Source organism: Thermobia domestica, chromosome 1, assembly GCF_964235325.1.
Source record: "Thermobia domestica chromosome 1, izTheDome1.hap1.1, whole genome shotgun sequence".
Lineage (NCBI taxonomy): Eukaryota > Metazoa > Arthropoda > Insecta > Zygentoma > Lepismatidae > Thermobia > Thermobia domestica.
In genome coordinates this window covers 73,225,078-73,249,112 of record NC_137454.1, presented here as the reverse complement: position 1 = coordinate 73,249,112, position 24,035 = coordinate 73,225,078, and the positions used below count along the sequence as shown (strand labels likewise).

Sequence of the window (24,035 nt, the reverse complement as noted above, 5' to 3'; positions counted from 1 at the left end):
GTCAAGCAGCTACTGCATCGTCACTATTTATCCTAGAATCATGGTTCATACCTCATTCTCTTCAGAATGAAGCTGGCTTTCAAATGGTATCACTTGCATGCCCATATCATATACCAGAAGAGGGAAAATTGATGTCAAAGAGGAAATTTTGGAGGGAATTTTTTCACACTTTGGGCCCCTCTGGAGCGGCCCTGTGTGAACGTAGAGAACTCAAAAAATATGATAAACTGAATGTGTGTGCCAAATTTCAAGTTTCTATCTTGAATACTAAGGGCGGGAGAAATTTCATCAAGAATCCCCACAATGCCCCATATTACCGCAAAAGACCATGATCTCAGGTAAAAAATTTCCTGAAACATCCCTAATTACCCTAGAGTCATGTTTCGCCCATCATTCTCTTCAGAATAGAACTGCCTTTCAGACGGTATGACTCACGTGTCTCCATCATGTATCTAAGGCGGGAAAATTCCGGAGAAAGGGATTTTTTGGTCTAAATATCCCTTTTTCCAACTTTTGCCCCTCTGAACCCCCCCTGTTTTAACGCAGAAATCTGAAAAAATCTGGTAAATACTACTCGGTGGACTGAATGTTTATGCACAATTTCAATCGTCTAAGTGCAAAAGTAAGCCCGCCCCAAAAAATATACCGACAATGTCCCATATTCCCCTATACAGAAGTATATTTTGATAAAAATTCCCTGAGACATCCCTAATTACCCTAGGGTCATGTTTCGCCCATCATTCTCTTCAGAATAGAACTGCCGTTCAGACGGTACGACTCACGTGTCTCCATCATGTATCTAAGGCGGGAAAATCCCAACTGAAGGGATTTTTTAGTAAAAATATCCCTTTTTTCAACTCTTTGTCCCTCTGGATCCCCTCCTGTTTTAATGCAGAAATCTGAAAAAAAAATCTGGTAAATACTACTCGGTGGACTGAATGTTTATGCACAATTTCAATCATCTAAGTGCAAAAGTAAGCCTTCCCCAAAAAATATACCGACAATGTCCCATATTCCCCTATACAGAAGTATATTTTGATAAAAATTCCCTGAGACATCCCTAATTACCCTAGGGTCATGTTTCGCCCATCATTCTCTTCAGAATAGAACTGCCGTTCAGACGTTACGACTCACGTGTCTCCATCATGTATCTAAGGTGGGAAAATCCCAACTAAAGGGATTTTTTGTAAAAATATCCTTTTTTTTCAACTCTTTGTCCCTCTGGATCCCCTCCTGTTTTAACACAGAAATCTGAAAAAATCTGGTAAATACTACTCGGTGGACTGAATGCTTGTGCAAAATTTCAATCTTCTACGTGCAAAAATAAGCGCGCCAAAAAATAATGAACATAGGCTTAATAAGAGAAAATATATATTTTAAAATTATGACGTCATCATCTCCTATGTCTGGACGCAGAAACCATACGTAAAGTCTTCTACAATGCCTCTGGACTTGAAAAAAAAAAAAAAAAAAACCGGACGAAAAAGCTCAAATAGAAGAGTTATAACGCAATGTACCATGAAACACCCGTATGGTATAAATTGTACCATCGGATCCCCAAAGGGGTCAACGGGATCCCAGCTGGAGGTATGGCGATGATGGCGGCGGAAGTCTTAATAAAGATCTTAGCATTTAGTTCACTGCAATATAATTTTTTCTAAAAAAAAAAAAAAAAAAAAAAAAGTCATAAACATTTGTTTTATAGCAAGGACTTTATAACAGCCATGTATTTCTTGCAAATAATTATCTGATTGGTTCATTTAAGGGGACAGGGTGGGATTATTGCCGGTTTCGTATATTATTATATATAGGGTGAACCATTTATCTATTCAAATATCGACAAGAGGATATTATTTGACATGGGCTATTATGCAATACCACAAAATTTATGTTCTTGCCAACCATCTTCAACATTGAAGCGATAAGCGATGTTCAAAATATTTATAAAGTTGAAAAACAATGCTGTGAAGGATCAGGAGAGCAGAATTGTCTTCAGTGGTGCATTTAGGAGGCTATCGATCTCAAGTTCCCCCCGAAATAAATTTGTTAGTTTTTCGCATTCCACGTAAAACAATAATCCTTCTTACTATTTCTAAGAATGTCATTGACTTTCCATTTTCTTATGCTCTTTGTTCAGAAATAATACTGTATTTGTCAAATTTCATTCCATGTAAGAACTGCGTCCTTTTCTTCTTTCTTTCGTCCTTTCTACTTTTCTGTTTCTTTTTCTTGACGTTACTATCTTTCATTTTGCCTATCATACTTTATCGACCGTTGTCAGTTGTGATTCAAGTCGGCTGTCATCAGTAACACCAAAACTAAGAGGAGTTGATAAGCGAAACTGGTGTTCCACACCAACTTGCGCGGATATCAACATGACAGGACTTTAGTTATTATAACAAAGAAAAATTATATTGTTTAGTTATTTTTAAAAGAAGAAAATGTTTGAATTAAAGAAAATCAAAACGGGGGAATAATAGCCCGGGAAATTACGAAGGCCAAGAGGATGCTACCTTTTTCTTGTATGAATAGAATAAAGGATTAGATTCACTCCTAATTTTTTGTATCATATCATGTAGGATTTATCGGTCTGCAATTCTTGCCATTATAACTTGAATTTATGCATAAATTAAAATATATTTAATTCTCAAACTCAGGTGGGCAATTGCCCACTTCCTTCCTAGTGTTGGGCGTAGCCCCTCAAAACAAAATCCTAAATACGCCAATGGTTGTCTTCAACATTGGGAGGTGGGTAGATTTGAGGCCTATTCTAGAGAAGGGAGATGAAACTCACATTACGGTAGATGAATATGATCAACTGTTGTAGAGTATATTATATATTAGGCGATGTAGATGAAGTAGTAGTACATATCAGTATTACAAATCACTGCCGTGAACACATTCTGAAATCTGAATACATGCATATTTATAATTGGTATGTTTCTAATTAGGCACCCACAAAAGTCCACATTAAAATTGTTTTATAATAATATAAATAATAACTTCCCCAAAACTATGAAAAAAGAATATCAATTACGTATGACGCAACAATACTCTTTGAGCAAAATGATGATAATCTCAATAACATTACAGGAATCGTTACAGAAATCTGACGCATGCCATATACTCTTTAGTTAACAGATGTAACCTTAAGATTATGGAGAAAAATATTCCAGCAAATGAATTCCTTTCTTTGCTTACGAAGCATTCTCTCTCAAAAGAAAAATTGGGACACGCGGAAATACGTAGGAACAAACCATGGTTCGAACTAGCAGAGAAGGAAAAACAGGCAAAATCACGTTGGCTACAAAATCCGAATGAAATAACTACACAAAATTTTGTAGACATCAGGCGGGAAACTTCTAAAACTTTTAGATCAAAGAAACGCGATTTTTTAAAGCTAAAATTTAGGAACTTGAAGATAACAGCAAAAATAAAAACATTCGGGACATGTATAAGGGGCTTTCTCGACAAATTTAAGAAATGCTATCAACCTCGTGCTTATATTAAAGAAAGCTGATGGAACAGTTGTCAGATACATATTGCAATTTAAATAGATGGAAAGATTTCTTTGACGATTTGCTTAACACGCAACCAAAAACTAATGTGTATGGAGAAAGGGAGATACACACAGCAGAACCGTATATTCCAGAACCCAACCGGATAGAAGTAGAAATCGCTATAAAGAAATTAAAGAAACACAAATCTCCGGGTGTAAACGAAATTCCGGCTGCGTTAATTTTAGCTAGGGGCGAAAAATTGTGGAACAAGATACACAAACTCATCCTCCTTATCTGCAACAAGGAAGAATTGCCACAAGAGTGAAAAAAAAAATCAATCATTGTTCCAATCCACAAGAAAGGCGACAAAACTGACTGTAATAATTATCGAGGAATCACGAGAGTCCACATCCTATAAAATCCTTTCAAACATTCTATTAGCAAGATTGACCGCATACGCAGATGAAATTATTGGAGATTATCAGTGTGGATTTAGACGAAATCGATCAACTATCGACCAAATATTTACCATTCGCCAAATATTCTAAAAGAAGTGGGAATACAATACCCAGGTACATCAGCTATTTATTGATTTAAGAAAGGTTTACGACTCGGTTTGGAGAGAAACATTGTACAACGTTCTTACAGAATTTGGAATACCGAAAAAGCTAATTAGATCAATGAAATCATGTTTAAATAACTCCCAAAGTAAAGTCCGGGTAGGAAAAGTTTTGGCCACGAGCTTTAGCGTCGAGAATGGCCTGAAACAAGGAGATGCGTTGTCGCCATTATTATTCAACTTTGTCCTGGAATACGGTATAAGGAAAATCAAAGATAGCAACCAGGGCCTAAAGCTGAACGGTGTTCACCAGGTTATGCATACGCTGATGATGTAAATTTAATAGGGGATGATAGGAGAACAATAGAAAGAAATGCAGAGATCTTATTAAACGCTTGCAGGGACATGGGTTTAGAAGTAAATGCAGAGAAAACTAAATATGATACATGGAAGTGCGTCGGGACCGTAATACGGCAAATTATGAATGCGTTAAAATTTTAAATAATACTTTTGATGAAGTGGGTAATTTCAAATATCTAGGATCAATATTAGCAGATGAAAATCATATTCACGAAGAAATTAAATGTCGACTAAAAACAGGGAATTCGTGTTATTATTCAGTTGAAAATCTCTTGTCGTCGCGAATTCTGTCGAGGAATTTGAAGCTTAAAATATATAAAACGATAATCATACCTGTTGTTCTGTATGGTTTCGAAACATGGTCTCTTACTCTGAGGGAAGAACATAGACTGAAAGTATTTGACAACAAGATGCTCAGACGAATATTTGGACCCAAGAGGAACGGGAATGGGGAATGTCGAAGACTTCATAACGAGGAACTACGTAAATTATACGGCTTACCAAACATTGTTAGGGTCGTCAAGTTTAGGAGGCTTAGATGGGCAGGTCATGTAGCTAGAATGGAAGAAAGCAGAAACGCTTACAGTCTTGACTGGAAGACTAATCGGAAAACGACCATTAAGAAGACCTAGGCGCAGATTGGAGGACAATATTAAGATGGGTCTCGCAGCGACTGGAATACAAAGTAGAAACTGCATCCAGTTGGCTAAGGATAGAAGTCAGTGGAGAGCTTTTGTGAACGCGGCGTTGAACCTTCAGGTTTTATAGACTATAGAGTTAGTTAGCTTACGAAGGATGAGTAGATGCCTAGGCTGATACTCCAAATAGATTAAATGCGCATTTACTGAAAAGATGGGTTCTACTCACATTGGATAGTCTTTATAGTCTTCGTGTGCTAGGGACTAAGGGAGAGGAGGAGATAAGATTTCATATCAGGTTATGTCACGCACAGTCACACACCTTCATTTTCATTAAAAATGGAAAAGCCAAGAGAAACAAATTTCATCTCACTTTCCTTTGTGGCAGTCGGACACAAATCATCACACTTGTCTTTTTCTTAAACATACACTAACACTCTATTAACAAAAATATTTTTGAGTGCTAATAATATTTCTCCCAAGCATCGAGTATTAGACATCCTCGCGTAACTTTTATTGGGTATGGCAAATAAAAAGGGCACACCTTAAACGTTAAGATTTTTGAGCCAGACAGTAGGCGCATATGAGGCGGACGTATCAATGCACACCGGAAGTATTTTACTGTCGATAACTGTGACACTGATATAACGTATTTCTAACAAGTTGGAACAAAGTTACAAGACATAGAAAATTTAATTTTCTTCGGAAAAAGTTTTATTTCTCTTTCTTTAAAAAGAGTGCTTGGACAAGTATCCCATCCACTCATTTAGATGGTTGTTAATAAACCTAAAGATAACAATGCCGTTTAAAGTAATTTTATATCTCAATCCATTGAGCACGCTGTAACACATTTGTAATTTGGTTCATTAATTCGCATGACTGTGACAAAGTTGTCAGTGTAGTGAAACAAATGAAAAAAAGTACAAAGTAATAAAGTTTAATGAAACAATTTGAAAATACACTTACAGATTACAAATCTTCTTTAAATGGAATCTCTTAGTTGCGAATACAAGCAAGCAGCCTATGACGCACTTCAATTAAGACACGAAATGAGTATGCTGCTGAAGGATGTGTCACTAGCCACAAAAAGAGACACGATTTACCAGCATGATAGTTGGTCAGTCCACTTTTACCGAGGCCTGCGACAGTGGCTGGACAACAATTATCCACTCACATGGATTGGTCGAAATGAACAGATACCATGGCCGACGCAAAATTCGGATTTAACACTATGTAACTTTGACATTTGGGGACACATACAGGATCTGGTATACCACACACTATACCATCCGTTGATATCTATTCATATGACATATTTGATAGACTGGATTCTAACATAAACAAAATATATAGTATGTGCTAAGAAATATAGGGCGGTATTCAGAGAGAATTCGTTAATCGAGGTTTAGTCACAGACTAGTAAGTAGGCATACTAACTCTTTACTAAGGAAGGTGCACTTTTTGGTATTCAGAATCTACTTTGAGTACAACTAAAATGATGATTTGGGTATGATTAACTTATATAACCCCAATGCATCGGGTGAGAAAAATAAATGTGGCAACTACGGAAAAGTAGATCAGCGCATGCTTGGTTGCAAAAATTAAAGCACATGAAATACGAAATGCGAAATGTTGTCGCACGCTAAACCGTGGGTAAAAGATTAGCCTCTGCTCTAGACTAATTAGTCACATGTGATTAATTTTTCAAATACTACTCCTAATCACAGACTCTGAATACAATTTTGATAACCATCCGTTAATCAATCCCAAAGTATGGCGTTAATCAGACTTCAAAACGACTCTGCATAAGGCCCATAAAGATTGAAACATGACCTGTGGGTATATTTCGTAACGGCTTGCGCCATCACAATGCAAAATTTGTGACATTCAACACAGGAGTTATTCTAATGGCTGTCTTCATTTCTTGTGTTGCGATGCTCGACGCAGAATTTTGCGAAGGCTTCTATGGAATATCCACTCTCTCCCCTTTGTCTGTTATTACACGCTTTTCTTTAGGCTACATTGGTTCAAATTGTGTCTTCAAATCTTACAAGCTTGATTCAACTGATTTCCTGACATCACACAATGGAGAACGTTTGCACGGCGACGTAAATCAGGTAACAATACAATTTATTATATTGCACTATCATATATTTTCATATATTTACTTTATTAAGAGTAATTTTTGATGGACCATATGAAAAAATGTAAATAATAAATGTATGAAATAGAATAAAGTGTAAAAAATGTATTTAATTATGACTAAAAGCGTACAAAATAAAATAAATATTTTTAAATCATACTTTCTTTAAAAAATAATTAACAAAACAAACAAAACAAAAAAAAGTTTTCAAGCAAATTTCTTTAAAGAAGAATTTGAAAATGAAATGAAATGAAAATTTTCAGTTTATCGCCCCACACTAATGCCCATTTAAGCTACTGGAGACGTATGATTAAGGTAAGTGAATGATGATGCAAGAATTTGTGGAATGGGAATGTGGGAGGAAACGGAAGTACCCCGAGAAAACCCACGGAAACGGTGTTTTCTACCATAAATTTGCTTGGTCGGGAATCAAATCAAGGGCCTCACGCGCCAGAAGTAAATGCTCTACCACTGAGCCATAGTGGCTCCTTCAAATCTATTTGTACATGGCAAAAAAAAAAAAAGCATAGAGATAGCCCCCATATATAATCATTTGACTTACACGAGAATTTAATAATTTAGAAACGAATTGTTGTCATCGATAACGTTCGGGAGATGATTCCTGGGTGCACAAATGTTTCCTGTCGGAATTAGAAACTCCCAAAAACATGATCAAATGAATTTTAAAGGTCCACAGCTCAAAAACTATGGGATCTAAAGTAATCGGAACATCGGGTCAAGTACTAGCGAAACAATTTTTGTAGAGGGAGTTTGGCTATGGGTATATAATTTGAAGTGCTCACCAACTATTTACCTCTATAAAAATTGTTGCGGAAGTACCGCAGGATTCTGAAACTTGGATATTTAGATAAGGCAGTACTAGTTCCAAAGTGAAGTCTTGACCCAACTACGGTAGATCTCATAGTATTGGAGTTATGGACCTTTAAAGTTCATGTTTTCGGCAACCTATAACTCCGAAAGGAAGCATTTGTGCATCCAGGTTGGTCTATACTTTTTGTCTTATCTTCGTGTCAGGAATCACCTCGTAAAGGTTGTCTTTGTTGTTTTAAAACACACTGTATATCCAGAAATATATATATATATATATATATATATATATATATATATATATATATATATATATATATATATATATATATATATATAAAGGTTTTTTTTTTAAAAAAAAAATATTTTTATTTTTAGCCACCAAACAATTAAATAAATAATCATTACAATATTAAACAAAACGGAATGAACTAATCAGTCTTGTATGTACTACAAATAATTCACACAAATAACACTGAAAGAAAAAAAATAACATTATTATAAGAAAACTGTGAAACTATTTGTATTTTGTTTTCCTAACAGAGTAACCAATTAACTTTGGAAACAACATTAATTGGCTCAAATATTTCCAAAAAGCCAGTGTAAATATGTAATATATAATTTGTATGTTCAGAGTCTATTTTACCGTATTACACGTTATAAATAATCGCAAGCAGGCAGATCTCTAAACTATTAGCATAATTTAGTTTATTTTTGTTTTCAGGTACCGTAATTTACATGCTTGTTATCAGCGATCCAACGAAGAGAGTTTGCTGTTTATATTATTATCAGCGTCTGCTATCTTTAGACTCAGGAGAACATTCGTCTACAAATTGAGTATTTATGTATGCAAACTCACGTTCATATTACGGCTGGAAATGTTTACCAGTTGAAACCAGTTACCTCAATCACAGTTTGCACCTTCTAGCATAACTAGTAGATCATACTTTTTTCTATTAATAATTACTGTATATAAAATTAGATAGATAAGAATGGTTTGACAATCTTAGTATGCAAACTAGATTTGTTTCTGAGTGAATACCTTAGTCTACTGTTCTGTACATTTTCTGTGTGCGAAACTTTTTTTTTTTTTTTGTTGTTAATTCAATTTAGCTTTAGATTAGGCAGCATGTGTGTGTGTGTCACATAGGATTCAAATTACAGGATTAGTTTTCCTTTTACGCTGCATAGACCATGTAAAATCCCATACAATTAGTATGCATATACATAGGTTTATGGTTCTCCGTGTGGGTAAAGTTCTATATGTATGTCCACGTACATTAGCGTTTTGTATATACCAGCCGTACATACTGTTTCTTCAGCAAGAAGTCAAGCAAATCTTTTTTCATTTTCATTCTTAATTTGATGTTTAAAGAAGGAAACCAAATAGCAGTACTACGTGTACACCACGCGAAGGAGTTTGGTTTGTATATAGCATATTTTCTCAATGAATATTGAAACCGGAAGTAGTACTTAATTTGTATCACTTTCTGTTTTACAAGAGACATTAGAGTGGAGATGGAAATATATTCTTGGGACGCTTAATCCATTTGAAGGAGACCACTTCTTGCTATCTGTTACTGTTCTTGCTCTATAGTTAAAACCGGAAATGGATTATTTATTTACTTCCGGTAGATGAATCACCTCCATCATCAAACTCACTTCCTACCTTTTGACTTTTTAACAATTCGCATCGTGGCCAAAATTGACGGCAAAAGTTCTTGAGATTTTCTGCCTCCCGGACGGACAAATGAACAGACAGTAAATATATAAATATATCAAGGTTTTGTAAACGAAACTACTTAAAAACGATCCACATAACTCGTCTGAGTTGACTCAACTTCTCATCAAGATAGATTTTTACTTGCTTTCACTTGCATCTAAAATATTTTTTTGTGCAGACATTAGGTTCACGAGTTATAGCTAATAAAATTTTGGTAGTAAAATTTTAATAACGGTAAGAAATATCGGGATGTAGTTTTTTTGCAATCGATTCATTGCTCCGCGAATAGATTTCATTTTCTTCAGCAACTTGCTATCCAAACAGGAAGTAGTTCAAATTAACCATTTCCGGTATCAACATTTATCCCCATAAACAAAAAAAAAAAAAAATAGTAACAGATAGCGATAAGTAGTTGTCTGGAAATGATTTCCGGCCTCAAGAGAACATACACCATCAGTACCCGCAACACTCTACCAAAACCGAAAGTGGTTGAAAATTATTTCTACTACTTCCGGTTTCAATACTGTTTTCCGTATAATAAAAACAGAAAGAGATATCGAGATGCAGTTTTTGCAATCGATTCAGCTTCCCAAGAGTAGGTTCTATCTCCTCGTTTAGCCACTTACTTAATCCGGAAGTGGTTCAAATTAATTATTTTCGGTTTCAACCTTTATCGGCATAGAAAAAAAAACAGTAACGTAGAGCGAGTAATGGCTTTTTGATACGGATTCAGCTTCCGAGGAACACTTCTATCTCTGATCTTGTTAATCTATTGTACCCAGTAGGTATACACGGACGTATAACTACTTCAAGTTTGCGTATTGAATTCCCATACGTTGGAAGTCTACCATAGTTTCACACTGTGTAACGAAACTCACATATTCTTGAAACTATGGCAATAAATGTTGAAACCGAAAATGGTTAATTTCGACCACTTTCGGTTTGAATAGAGGATTAATGGAAGAGACGGAACCTATTCTTTGGACACTGAATCGATTGCAAAAGACCGCTACTCGATATTTGTTACCGTTTCTTCTCTCATACCTGTCAAGAGACAGATGGACGGACCTAGTTTTTTGCAAGATTTCCGACACTTACTTTTACTACCACTACTACTACTACTACTACTACTACTACTACTACTACTACTACCACTACTACTACTACTACTACTACTACTACTACTACTACTACTACTACCACTACTACTACTACTACTACTACTACTACTACCACTACTACTACTACTACCACTACTACTACTACTACTACTACTACTACTACTACTACTACTACTACTAACTACTACTACCACTACACTCTACATACTACTACTACTACTACTAACTACTACTACTACTACTACTACACTACTACTACTACTACTACTACTACTACCACTACTACTACTACTACTCACTACTACTACTACTACTACTACTACCACTACTACTACTACTACTACTACTACTACTACTACTACTACTACTACTACTACCACTACTACTACTACCACATACTACTACTACTACTACTAATAATAATAATAATAATAATAACTTTAATCGTTTAAGGAAATTGCAAGGTATCAGAGAAATATTATTACAAATTCATTACTACAGTATACCTAGGTATAACCTCCGACAAAACCCTTCTTGGCACTATTTGCACTGAGGGAAAAAGCGTATGTGGCGTACGTTAAAACGTAGGGTACATGTCTAAATCCTGTAGTTTTTTGGAGTCTATTACTGACAAATTTGTATATACTTGTATATACTTTCCGTATAACTATTCCGAATAAACACTTTCCGTATGAACGAAACACCTGTATATAGGTGGTCAGGATCTCACATACAGATAGACGTATGTAACATATAGCTGGCGTATGTATCATACGTATATATATATACACGAAAGACTGTTAGCTGTCAGACATCCTGCAACAGCATGATGTAACATCTAAGGGCAGTGCGTACGTAACAAATGGATAACGTATGCTCCGTTACTGATTTCTGTAGTAAACATAAGAATTCTATCTATTTGTAAAATATACCGTTTTCCGGATAACGGATTTTACTCCGTGTGAAGTCAAAGTGTCTTATAATAGGTTAAGTGGCCCCGTGTAGCATTATCGCTAACGTTCTCGCCTTTGCTACAAGCGGACCGGGTTGATTTCCAAGTGGATCTTTCGGTTTACAAAGTGTGAAAGTCTGTTCAGGCCTTAGTGAGGTTTTCCTGAGATTTCCTCATTCGCACCAGTCAAATGCCTAGATGGTGCCTAATAGAAATGTTCTAGGCCACTTCCTTCATTCCCCCATTCGTTTCTTCTTTCCCCATCCATCGGTGGTCACAGAGGTACGTCACTCATGATATGTAACTGCGCTGGGCCATAGAATCCAGTAATACCCAAAAGCATAATTCCTAATTTCTATAACGGGATTAATGTTCATTGATGTAAGCTAACCAATTGAATTCGCATAATTACTGATTTCTTGCTTACATGGTATCCGTAAGCGTAAGTTTCAATGTGTTCGTTCTGGTTCCCTAATTCCCAACTTTCCACGAAGCTTTTGAAAACAGAGAGAGAGAGGAACTCATTACTTTTGCTCTACTGGTTTACTAGTTCCCAGAACTACTTGAAATCTAAATTGGATAGAGCTTATATTAAAAAAAAAACTCATACAAACCACTAAACAGAAAACATTTTTCGAATTACGGAAATTCTCCAAAGTTCTTGACTCAACATTGAAGCTATTAATGCAGAACAACATTACAGTTTAATCACTGATACTAATGCTTGTACACTCTGTAAAGAAAAAATAGCGACACTTGCTCGGATATGGTTTTCACAACATACATTAACCAATATGAGTTTTTATATGAATTACTGATAATATTGCAATGCATATTCTTAATGAGCAGTTCATTCTTAATACTTTCGCCGCAGTTTCAGGTTTTTTATATGCATATAATGAATGTATATGCATATATTAGTAACTATGTGTGTTTTCAGCAAAAAAACGGATGTGGAAAGAATTATACATAAAAGTATGAAAAATCAACAATAATAGCACAAAACAAAAAATGTAATTTCTTAAGAGTAAGACATATTGTGTACGAACATTGAGAGGTACAATACCTCAAACTAGATTTCGTATGTGGACCATGGGCTTTAGGAAGTGCAGGGGAATCGTTGAGACCTTTTGGTGACAAGGCTATTGCAAAATGCAACCTTGGTTTCACGGAATCACTCCCGGATTATCTGTTCCGTGAGTTCCATTCTATCCGAGATAGTTGTCTATTGAGTCTTCTGCTCATATCGACCCAAACTTTACAATTGGATTCATGTCAGGTGAGTTTGGAGGCCACATGAGTCTTTGAATAGTCATATTCTTGCACCACGTATTAACGATTTTCGTTCATTGGCATGAAGCGTTAACGTCCTGGAAAACGAATCAGTTCATATCTTCTTCAGGAAAGTTATCTTTAGCTGTTGTAAGGATTTTACGTACCAGAATTTGAAGATATTTTTGTACATCAAATGACTCTTCACATATATCTAGACTCTTCACATATATCTATTGTTCTAACGTCTTTGGCAGTGAAGCAAGCCTATACCATCACTCAGTAACTGAATATTTGCATCTCGTATACAAAATCCGTATCAAGTTTCTCGCTCATTCGTATCCACAGCTTCACATGACTTCACACCACTATCGTTTCCCACTATTCTAAACTTTATTCAACGGAGAAAACAACATGCTTCCAGTTGTCATAAGTCCAAGTAGCATATCGCCTCACAAACGTACGTGTTGAAGTCTTCTGTGTTTTTGTTAGTTTCGACTTTCCAGGCGGTTTTTTTCTTCGTAATATCCTCCTCATACAGTTAAGACAATACAGTCATACGAGTGACTGCAGTTCCAAAATCAAAACGATTTTTGGGGTCATTTCTTAATTTTGCAGTGCCATTGATTTTATTTGGCGATCTGCTCTGGATGATGGTTTCTTTTTTCTATTACAGTGTTGACGAAGGGATGATTTATTATACTATTTTTGCTTGTGAATGACTCTTTTTGCCGTTGGATGGTGAATTTTGAGTATTCCAGCCATCTCCCTTAGAGATGTAACTAAGTTGTGCAAAGCAAGAAGTATGTCTTGTTCACGTGACGACAAGTCACATTTCTTACCAATCATACTTGTTTACAGTCCACATGTAGCAACAATTTCATACAAAAACAACGCTGCACAACAACAATATTGCCACTTGACACTGTTCAAACAATGACAAAGCATAGAACAATCACAAAATGCTAATTACCTGGGCCTACACATCACAAATTCAATGCAGAATTCTCACCGCAATAATTTACGAGACGCTCTCAGGTGCCATCTGGAGATAATATTACTATAATTAGTAAGCGCCATTGTACACCATAGGTGTCACAGATAATGCAAATGAATTATCACTCTCATAATTTCCTTCTATTCCACTTCTAGCCGGCCTCAACTATGTTTTTCTTGGTAAGTTACCTTGACAATGGAAGTGTCGCTATTTTTTCTTTACAGAGTGTACAAAAGAAAGTTTGTGCTTATTCCAGGGTTTTTAAATACAACATTCAATTTGTAGACGCAACATTGAATTTGTTTTAACAGAGAACGTCACTCTTGTTGATTCAGTAAAAAGAACAACTTCACAGTTGTTTCTAAAATGTTTTTTGTCATTTTGAGAAATCCTCCAAAGCTTTTAACATAATCCTCCGGTTATTATTACTAGGAAACTCCCTTACTGTTGATTTAATAATAATTGATTCAGAATTGTATCTAACAAATTTTGGAATGCTCGAAATCCTCCATAGTTCTGGACATAATACTAAAGTTATTATTGAAGTTATATCATTATTATCTATTTTAAAAAATGAACCACCTGCATAAACAGGGAAACTAGACTTGTCTTGGCTTTTTAGATCGCTCTCCAGTGTCGGTGGTAATGAGAGGTAGAATGCAATTTAATCTATCATTACATCCCCATCGGAGATAAAACTTGGTCTCCTGCACCGAAGAGAAGAACAGTAATCACTAAATAGTTAGCCATGGTTGGTTGTTTCACAAATCAGTTTCGTTTCAATTATACTAAATCTATACGAAACATATCTACAGTTTTTGAAGTCGTCAACATTGGTGTCTGTCTATGCAGCAATGGACGCTTGAACCAGTTTAATTGAAATACAAAACAGTAAATAAACGTTTTAAAAATACACTAGTGGATAAGTAACAAAGCCCATTCTTATCAAATATAATATGTAACTTGCAATAGAATATTAAAACAGGAAAATACAGAAAGGTACATCAAAACAAATACTTACCTTAGGTGATTTCGAGGCACATTGTGAATATCCTTATAGACCATACGCAAGCGCACAGTCTCTGAATGGGTGTCAGCTTCAATGGTCCACGCTTGCTTATCCCGATCATAGCACTGAGCAACAGTGGCCACGTGATGATTATTAACTGCAACGGACACTTCGCTTAACGTATTGGCCAGCATCATCTCCAGATGTACTCGTACAATTCCCTTGTACACGAGGTCAGGAAATCTTATCCTCGGATGCCAACCATACCCTTTCCCATCCGAGTCGGATACGTCATCAATTATACCGGAGTCCACTCGTTTCTCGCCATCTCCGAGGACAATATTGTATCGTACGCGACACTGGTGATCGAACCCCGTTAACCGATTTAGAAATACCGATAAACGACCGTCCCCAGAGTCTTTACCATGTGGATACAACGCCATGTTCCAATCAAAACCACCAAAAGTAAAATAAGTGGTTTCGAACTTATGGACCTTCGGATGTGTTCCGAAAACTGACTGAGCCACACGAATTTCCGTTTCGTACACAGTCCTAATGTTACTCATGGTCAGTTCGAGCTGAAACTCCCCGTTGGAATCGGTAAAATTCCTGCCGTACAAATCGTTCACCGGAATATAGCGACGATTACCCTGTGCAGGCGAATCGTACGTGAATTTCACTTGCTTCCCAGAAAAAGTTTCGTTGACACTGAAATGTTCCCGATTCAACAGGGTGAACGAAAAGTCTATGTACACTCTCATACCTTCGGACGCGTTGCGCCATACTAAATAGACACCGAGAACTTTCTCCGTTCTGGAAAAGGTGATGGCCCATTTCTGGTACCCGTACGTGAATTCTTTTGATGTAACGTCTCTGTGAAGGTCACGCGTCACTGATTTGGTCACAATAAATGTGAAAACGTGGGTATTGGCGCGATCCTGTAGCTTAGCAAAGCGATACAGGAGAGACATCTTCCGTTGAGAAAAATATATTGTTTCCTCTATCCAGCTTTTCTACCATTCACAGCATCTGAAATAGAAGAGAAGAAAAAGCATCTTTTGTTAATAAGTCTTTATAACATACGAAAGAATAGTGTTTAATTAGATTTTGTGTGGAAACGTGCAAAATAAAGATACAGTTAAATTTCAAAATTACTCTCCTACGTTTATTTGAATGGTACAAACTTCTTTCTTGGTGGTACAAAAGGTACAAAAATATACAAAATTCTGAGATAGCTAAAATTCGAATTTGAAGATGTACTACGAATAAATGGGCCCCCAAATGTTGAAAACGTCCTCCTTCGTTTATTTAAACAGTTTAAAATTTTATTTTGGTGGTACAGAAATTATATAAAATTCTTAGTTAGTAGAATTTGAATATGTCGCACCACCAGTGAATGGGGCCGCCAAATTTGGAAATGACCCTCCTATATTTGTTTGACTGGTACACAATTTTCTTGGTTGTACAAAAGAGTACTAAAATAGTTTAAAATTCTGAGCTTGTTAAAATTCGTATTTGAAGATGTTGCACCACAACTAAATGCGCCCCCAAATTTTGAAATGGTCCTTCGATGTCTATTTGAATGATACAGATCTTTTTCTTTGGTGATACAAAAAGATACAAAAATTGTACAAAATTCTAAGCTAATTAAAATTAAAATTTGAAGTTGTCGCACAACAACTGAATGGAGCTCTTTCTTCAATAAATACTTGAGGTGCGCGAGCATCTAGTTCGAGACGAACTAAAACTTTTGGTCACGGGAACTAGTTCAGTAATAAGATCAGTTCGTTCGCGAACAACATAACACTAGTAATAACGCAAATAAGATGAGTTAATCTTCCGATTGTTGTAGTACTGTAGCGTCCTAAGTTAGTAACACTGAATAATCAGCATGGCATTGTACGTTCCGATTGGTGTATAGATTTGATGTATGTAACAATCTGATATAGTTCTATTTGAAACAAATGTAACTTTCTCTTGGGTTGGCAACACTGTTTATCTGTTACTATTTAAAATACTAGGGCTGATCAGAAAGTAAGGTTACCAAGTCTGTAGTGAAACGTGTATATATTATATCATACAACCAATACAGCCAACAGATAATACATACATTAGGTTATTTTTCGACAGTCTCCATATAGGTTGAGGCACATGTCACATCGTGAGATGAGTTTGAAAATTCGCTCCTAGTAAAAATTTTGTTCATTACGGTTTAGCCACGTTGTTACGAAGTGAAGAGAAGCGACGACCTTCTAGGTGCTCCTTTAAGTGCGAAAACAGGTGAAAGTCGCTTGGAGCGAGGTCCGGGCTGTAGAGATGGTGGTCGATAATGTTCCACTGCTGGGTCGACCACTACACTCCTCGTCGGCGATGTTATCTCTACCAGCCACAAACTTTCGACACCATTCTGTGACATACTGACTACATATTACAGTCTCTCCGTAAACTTCTACCAACTGCCGGTGAATTTCAGCCGCGGTTAAATGTTTCGCCCACAGAAATCGAATATCTGAGCGGACTTCATCGCGAGACCAGTTTTCCAAACGAGTCGTCATTTGTGTTTACCGACAACTAGCGCCGCAGGTGGCGGATGGCTCAAACTCTACACAGTTGCCAACTCCATGTATTAAAATTCCTCTATAACAGAAAAATTGGTCTTGTAACCTTAGTTTCTGATCCTCCCTTGTAGATATCAAGCAATGTTTTCTTGTAATATTTGCATGATACAAAATTTTAGCGTTTTTATCTACTAGTTTAAACGTTCTAAGGATAGCGCACCAAAATAAATGGTTCATCCTGTATAGGTAATTATGCGCCGTATTTCATTGCCAGATGCTTTATGGATACTCGAAAAAAAAATGTCTATTTCTTTATTTGTAGACGGAAATTGAAGGCAAGCAAACTGATAAACACAGACATATGCAGTCTCAAAAAATTTAGACTGAAACAGAGCACTTTGATATTTGGCAAACATGTACAGTACATACTTATCCATCTAGCAATATCAACTGATAGATAACTTATTTCCCTAAAAGCTTTGCTTTGTCTGTTTGTTCATAAACATGTTTGACGGATTATGGTTTTGAGCTATTCGTGTAGCGTTTAATGGTTGCAGGGTATGTACTGAAGGAAGATAACAAATATTTACTGCCCATGATAGAGTCCCTCTGCTATTGTAATCATGCTGTAATAAAAGGCAATTAATTATATTGGTAATAGACTATGTGATCAAGAAATTATGGTTTTGCCAAATTTTTTTTTTTTAACAAATAAGGTATCTGATGTGTATTCACTTAACGAATGTACAAAGACTAGAAATAAAGATAACTTGATATACAGGGTGTTTCAAAATAACACGGACAACGTTTGTAAGGTAATTCCTGACACCAAGATAAGACAAAAAGTATAGACCAACTTGCGTGCAGAAACACATAATTTTGGACGTTATAGGTTGCCAAAAACCTGAAAGAAAATGAACTTTGAAGGTCCATAGCTCCAAAACTATGGGACCTACCGTAGTCAGGTTAACACTTCATTTAGGAACTATATTAGGAGCTATCCAAATATGCATGTTTCAGAATCTTGCTCTATTTCCGCAAAAAAAAAGAAATTATAGTGGTAGTTGATGAGTACTTCAAATTATATACCTGTAGCCAAACTCCCTCTATAAAAATTGTTGCATGAGTACCTTAGGATTCTGAAACATGTATTTTTGGATAGGGCACATATTAGTTCCTAAGTGAAGTCTTGACCCGACTGCGGTAGTTCCCATAGTTTTGTAGCTATGGACCTTTAAAATTTATTTTTCTCATGTTTTCGGCAGCCTATAACTCCGAATGGAAGCATTTGTGCGGCCTATACTTTTTGTCTTGTCTTGGTGTCAGAAATCACTTCCCAAACGTTGTCGGTATTGTTTTGAAAACCCGTTATATATACACTAGCAGAATACCCGTTCTTCGCACGGAGAGAATACGTTTCAGTTTAGGCATAAAGGGCTGAATTTGGATTTAAACGGCATCGGAAGTGTCACTGTTCGTCTCAGCGATCCCGAAAACTATGGATTCGACACTAATATCGGTCATTTACGATCATTTTTATATATCCAGGTTGGAACCTCATCTATGTTGAAAATTTGATCGAGATCGGTCGGGTGGGCCAAGAGTTATTAAATCAAATGTTGTTGAGTTTAATATGTTAGTATAATCCTCAGGATACATAAATACTAATCTCTTCGTGAAATATAATGTTTAAATGTAACTAGTGACTCTCTAGTTGACAAATCTGAAGATGTAAATACTGTATTTTCGATTCTCATGCTATACGTTATATGTCATATTGAAGCAAAGGATTGGTGAAATATAACTTTTAAGAAATTTGGTTTACTGAAAAAACAAACCAAACTTATTTACGTGGTGTACACCGTGACACGGTTATTTTTTTACTTTTTAAATATTTTAGTTTGCATTACTTTATGCCATTTTTATTTGTTTTCTATCTTTATTTTATATTATTGTTTCGGTTAAAATGGACCAAAAAGAGAAAGCACTTAAGTTTTGTTACTTTAATATAGAGCAATCCATACTTCACTCCTTATTTTCGAAGTTCAGAAGACAATCAGAAAGGGAGACACAACAGAAATTAAACCTTTAAGCACGTTTTGATCACACGTTTATAGATGCTCGGCACCTCTGGTGATGAAATGGACGCATCAGACCTGTGTTGCTGTTCTTCTCATACACGCCCTGCCATATCACGATTAATATCCATGATTATACAATCTAGTCTTCTGGGGAACCTGATGTATTGTGCGCGAATGGTTTTGTTTGTAGGTGCTTCTGCTGGAAGTTTGTTCCAACGTCTATGCTGCACTTTTAAAACAAGTTAATACTTAGCAATCTCCAGATTCAGAAAGCTCAATGCCCATTTCTCATTAGTTGACGCAATGTCTAGTCGCGAGTAGCCACTGTCGGTAAAATCTGCAACTAGTACGCATTGGAACTTATAGGGATACTCTGCTTGCTGTCAGCTTAATTTATCTTGTCTCCCTTGGTTATTGTGCTATTGAGGTGTGAATTAAATGAAGAACCCAATATACAGTTTTATAATTTATTTATCGCTTTTCTCAATGTTTAACATTTTAGTATTGTGAATAATTATGAGAACTCACGAATTATTTATGGTGCAAATGATAGATAAAATTGCAGAGTGAAGAGCACTACATAATCACAGGAAGCTGGGTTGCTCAGATCCATCAATCTTTCCCCCCTCTCCATACGCACACACACCAAATTGTTGTTGAAATGGTTTAGCTCAAAATATCTCACTGCTGTTTGCTTATATCTATTTTTGTGCCAGAGGTGCACGCACCTACAGGGTAAGGGAGATCCTCCGGGTCCTGACCTTCCCTCAAAACTTTCTAACTCAACACACATTTGAACACGTTCTCAGGATAACTATATATGCTTAACATGGAAATGATTGATGAAGCATGAAAATTTGATCTTACAATTCACCTGTAATCTTTCTCTTATACGTAAAAACAATCTAGTTCTATCATTTTTTCCCTATAAAAATATAGGTGGAAGCAGTGGCGTATTTACGATTTTGTTTCGGGGAGGGCTTTGCTAACTTTCAGGGGGGTTTTGCCTGAAAATGTGAAATTTCTGCAAGATATTTCATATAATTTACTATAGTAAGTAAGATTTCGGGGGGAGGTTAAGCTAGGAAGCCCCCTTCCCCCTAAATACGCCACTGGGTGGAAGTATTTTACAATTATTTATAATCTTCTCGGATGCAGAATAATACCTGTTCAATACTACATAGACGTAGTAGCTTCTACTATTGGACCCTCCCAAGGCTTGGATCCCTCTCAACAAAAATTTCTGGATGCACGTCTGACTCAGGTGCATATTTATTACAGGGTATAAATTGGGGGTCGGCCACCTTAAAGGCGTCAGAGGCTAGCTCATTGTATATAAGAAACGACGACAAATTGTGGAAGTATAGTTAAGCAAAGTGAGGAATTAACATAATATTGTGCTCAAGAAAGCACAAACTTCAGAATAATAGTAATCTAAGACCACAAGATAACTAAATCCGAATCTAATTAAAATTAGTTAATTTTTAACAATTTATCCCTACATCTAACAATTTGTTTTGTTTTTTTCCAAATATTGATGCCTCCCTCTCTCAAGTACCTTCCTCGTGATGGAGCTTATCTTGGATTTGTTGATAGATTTAATGATTTGAAGTTTGGTGTTCCGTTCAGCATCGAGACTGTGTAAAACGAGGACCTACAGTTTAACTATATAACCTCCTACAAGGAATCGAATCTAGGTCTTCAGCGCCGAAGGTGCGTACGCTAACTACACAGTTAAGAGGGAGTTTAATGGGGCACTTGAATAATACAACTGAAAGATATGATACCGAGGATAGCCTGTCGGACATAGTTGGGATAGTAAATTGTTATAAGATGCAGCAAGATTATTGTTGTATTTTGTGTTCCGGGATTCATGGCCATTGCGGAGAAGTGAGTGTGAATTCTTTCCCAGACATTCTTGTTCATCCATCCAGTAGCTTTTTTTTGTAACGTGAACAGTTAAGAAGTTATCGTGGCGAAAATTTGGAAGTGGGTAGTGTATAGCCTGGGGGTGAACATTTCAGATAAACGTTCTCTAAAACAATTTTAATGGCATTTTTCGCTACATTTCGGCAACGTGTATTTTTCAAAGATAGCGATACCTTGCTGAACTCGAATCTGAATGTTTCCAAGTCGAATTTTACTTCCTCACGGTTGAAATCCAAAATGGCTGATGCATAAATTTGTTTTTGTAAAAAGCTACAAATATCGTCCTGTGATATTATTTCCTAAGTTTTCGGGGTCAATAAATTTATTTGTGATCTATGAAAACCAATTCGATTGTCGAAAGTGTCTCAAACCATCATGAAAGCTAAGATGGTGACCAGATTCGACAAAAAAACATGAAAGTTTCCCAGGTATCGTTAGCCATATTTTCAGAGTCAAGGATCTCAGCACTGTTGCTTAAATTCTAACATCGGAACTGCTCAACAATTTAAAATACCTCCCAAAAAGGGCTCAATTTATATGAAAATTTGCAACCAAAAGCAATTATAGCACAACTTCCTTCTGAGAATGAGCGAAATATATCATCCCTTGGTTCTTCTTTCCGTACACAGGCGCGAATTCATCTCCAGCCTAATACCCAAAATCTTCCCTTAAGTTACGGACGGGATCTTGTAATATTTTAATATACCATTTGAAAGATCTTATATAAATTTGCAGAAAAAAAGTATGTAACATTTTTGTTGTCAAACAAACTGCTTAAGAGTTGTAAACTGGCTACAAAATTTGTGCGAAGTGCTAAAATGAAAATGTTGAGTAACTAAAAGGCCCAGATGTTACTTCAGAACTGATGGTACATAGGTCCACGCGCATTCTTCTGGCGATTGTTTGAACTACTTCCACAGTGAATACTAGATATCCTGATTTTAACTGAACAGTGTTAGGCACGTAGGCCACATTCGGGTTAGGTTCCAAAGTTGGATGTCCGTGTCCAGCAAAATTTTGAAAATTTACAGGGAAGATATGGATAATTTGATCGTTTGTGTGCTTGATAATATATAAGGGTCTCGAAAAATCTGTTTATATATATATATATATATATATATATATATATATATATATATATATATATATATAAGCGGTTATAAACATGGGACTATACGGCGAGCGGAGGGAACTACTTGGCGCAAGATAACCGAACAGTTGGCATTGTGGGAAAGTAACGAGCATTTATGTTATCAACATGGCGGATGTACAAGGGCTATGAACTAACAGTTTTAACATTTGTGAAGCAATACTTTGATATCGAGCAAAATCTTCTGAAAGTTTGTGAAGAGCACGGATTAATGAACCTAACGACAAATTGTAGAAAATGTGGAAAGGAGATGACAGCGAAAAAACGTGGCGAAAGCAGAGGTCCCACTTCGGAATAAATGCCCCACATTCTGACATTAAACCGAACTTTTCCATTTATGGCACTTAGCATGGATTTCATTTTCAGTTTACAGTTATGGAAGCAGCAATTTAAAGGGTGTGAAGAAAAAGAAGAAACATCTTTTATGGTTGCATTTTAGTCTCTATATTGAACCTTACAGTTACAAAGCAAAGTACAATGTAAGTCAGATATTAAGCATCGACAACAATTGAACCTCTCTTTGACTGACAAGATATTGAATCTTGTAATTTGTCTGTAGTGATTCTTGATGTTAGCTTACCAAAATGGCTCATAGTCATCTCCGACTTGCCTCGATCCCACTTTAGAGGCTGAAAATTTCTTTCGAGATAGTTTGTCCATGACGAGCACTGGAGGATAGCTCTCTTCAGATGGAGAAGCAGAATATTACATGTCAGTGGAATATTTTCAATTTGCCTGTTCTGCTGTAAAGAGAACCCACTTGGCTTCATTCATGGTCTCTACTGAACATGAGGAATAGTACATCGGAACAACGAAGCGCTGAATTAGTAAAAATAATTCATCATCTTCAGAGATGTTACCGGAAATTTCGGAATAGCCCGAAAAAGCTTTCTCTGTGTCTCGAAATACCATCCACGTTTATCTTGAAGTATCTTTTCCAATACTTCGAAAACTAGACACATGTCACCTCCTGTAAATGGGTGAAAAGAAGGCAGAAGGTCTGAAACTCCTTGTGAAACTTTGTCCTATAAGGACTGGGTGGAAATGTATTGGAGATGTTTTGAGGCGAATGGAAAATAGTCGGAGATAACTTCCAAGCTCCTTTGGCCAGCTAAAGCCTATATCATATGGACGAAACTAGAAGACCTAAAATCATTTAAACCAAAGAGAATGCAATTGTTGCCGATTGTCAAAATTTGATTAAATTGTACTTTG

At 36.3% G+C, this 24,035-nt stretch overlaps 1 protein-coding gene across 1 annotated transcript in view; it reads right to left on the bottom strand.

Moving 5' to 3' along the window:
* LOC145686149 (uncharacterized) overlaps window positions 1-24,035 on the bottom strand; it is a 621,065-nt gene that overhangs the window by 393,525 nt on the left and 203,505 nt on the right. The window contains exon 2 of the mRNA XM_081759144.1: window positions 15,115-16,131. Within this exon, the coding sequence (XP_081615270.1) occupies window positions 15,115-16,073 (959 nt within the window). The 5' untranslated portion in view covers window positions 16,074-16,131. The remainder of the gene's footprint in view (window positions 1-15,114; window positions 16,132-24,035) is intronic.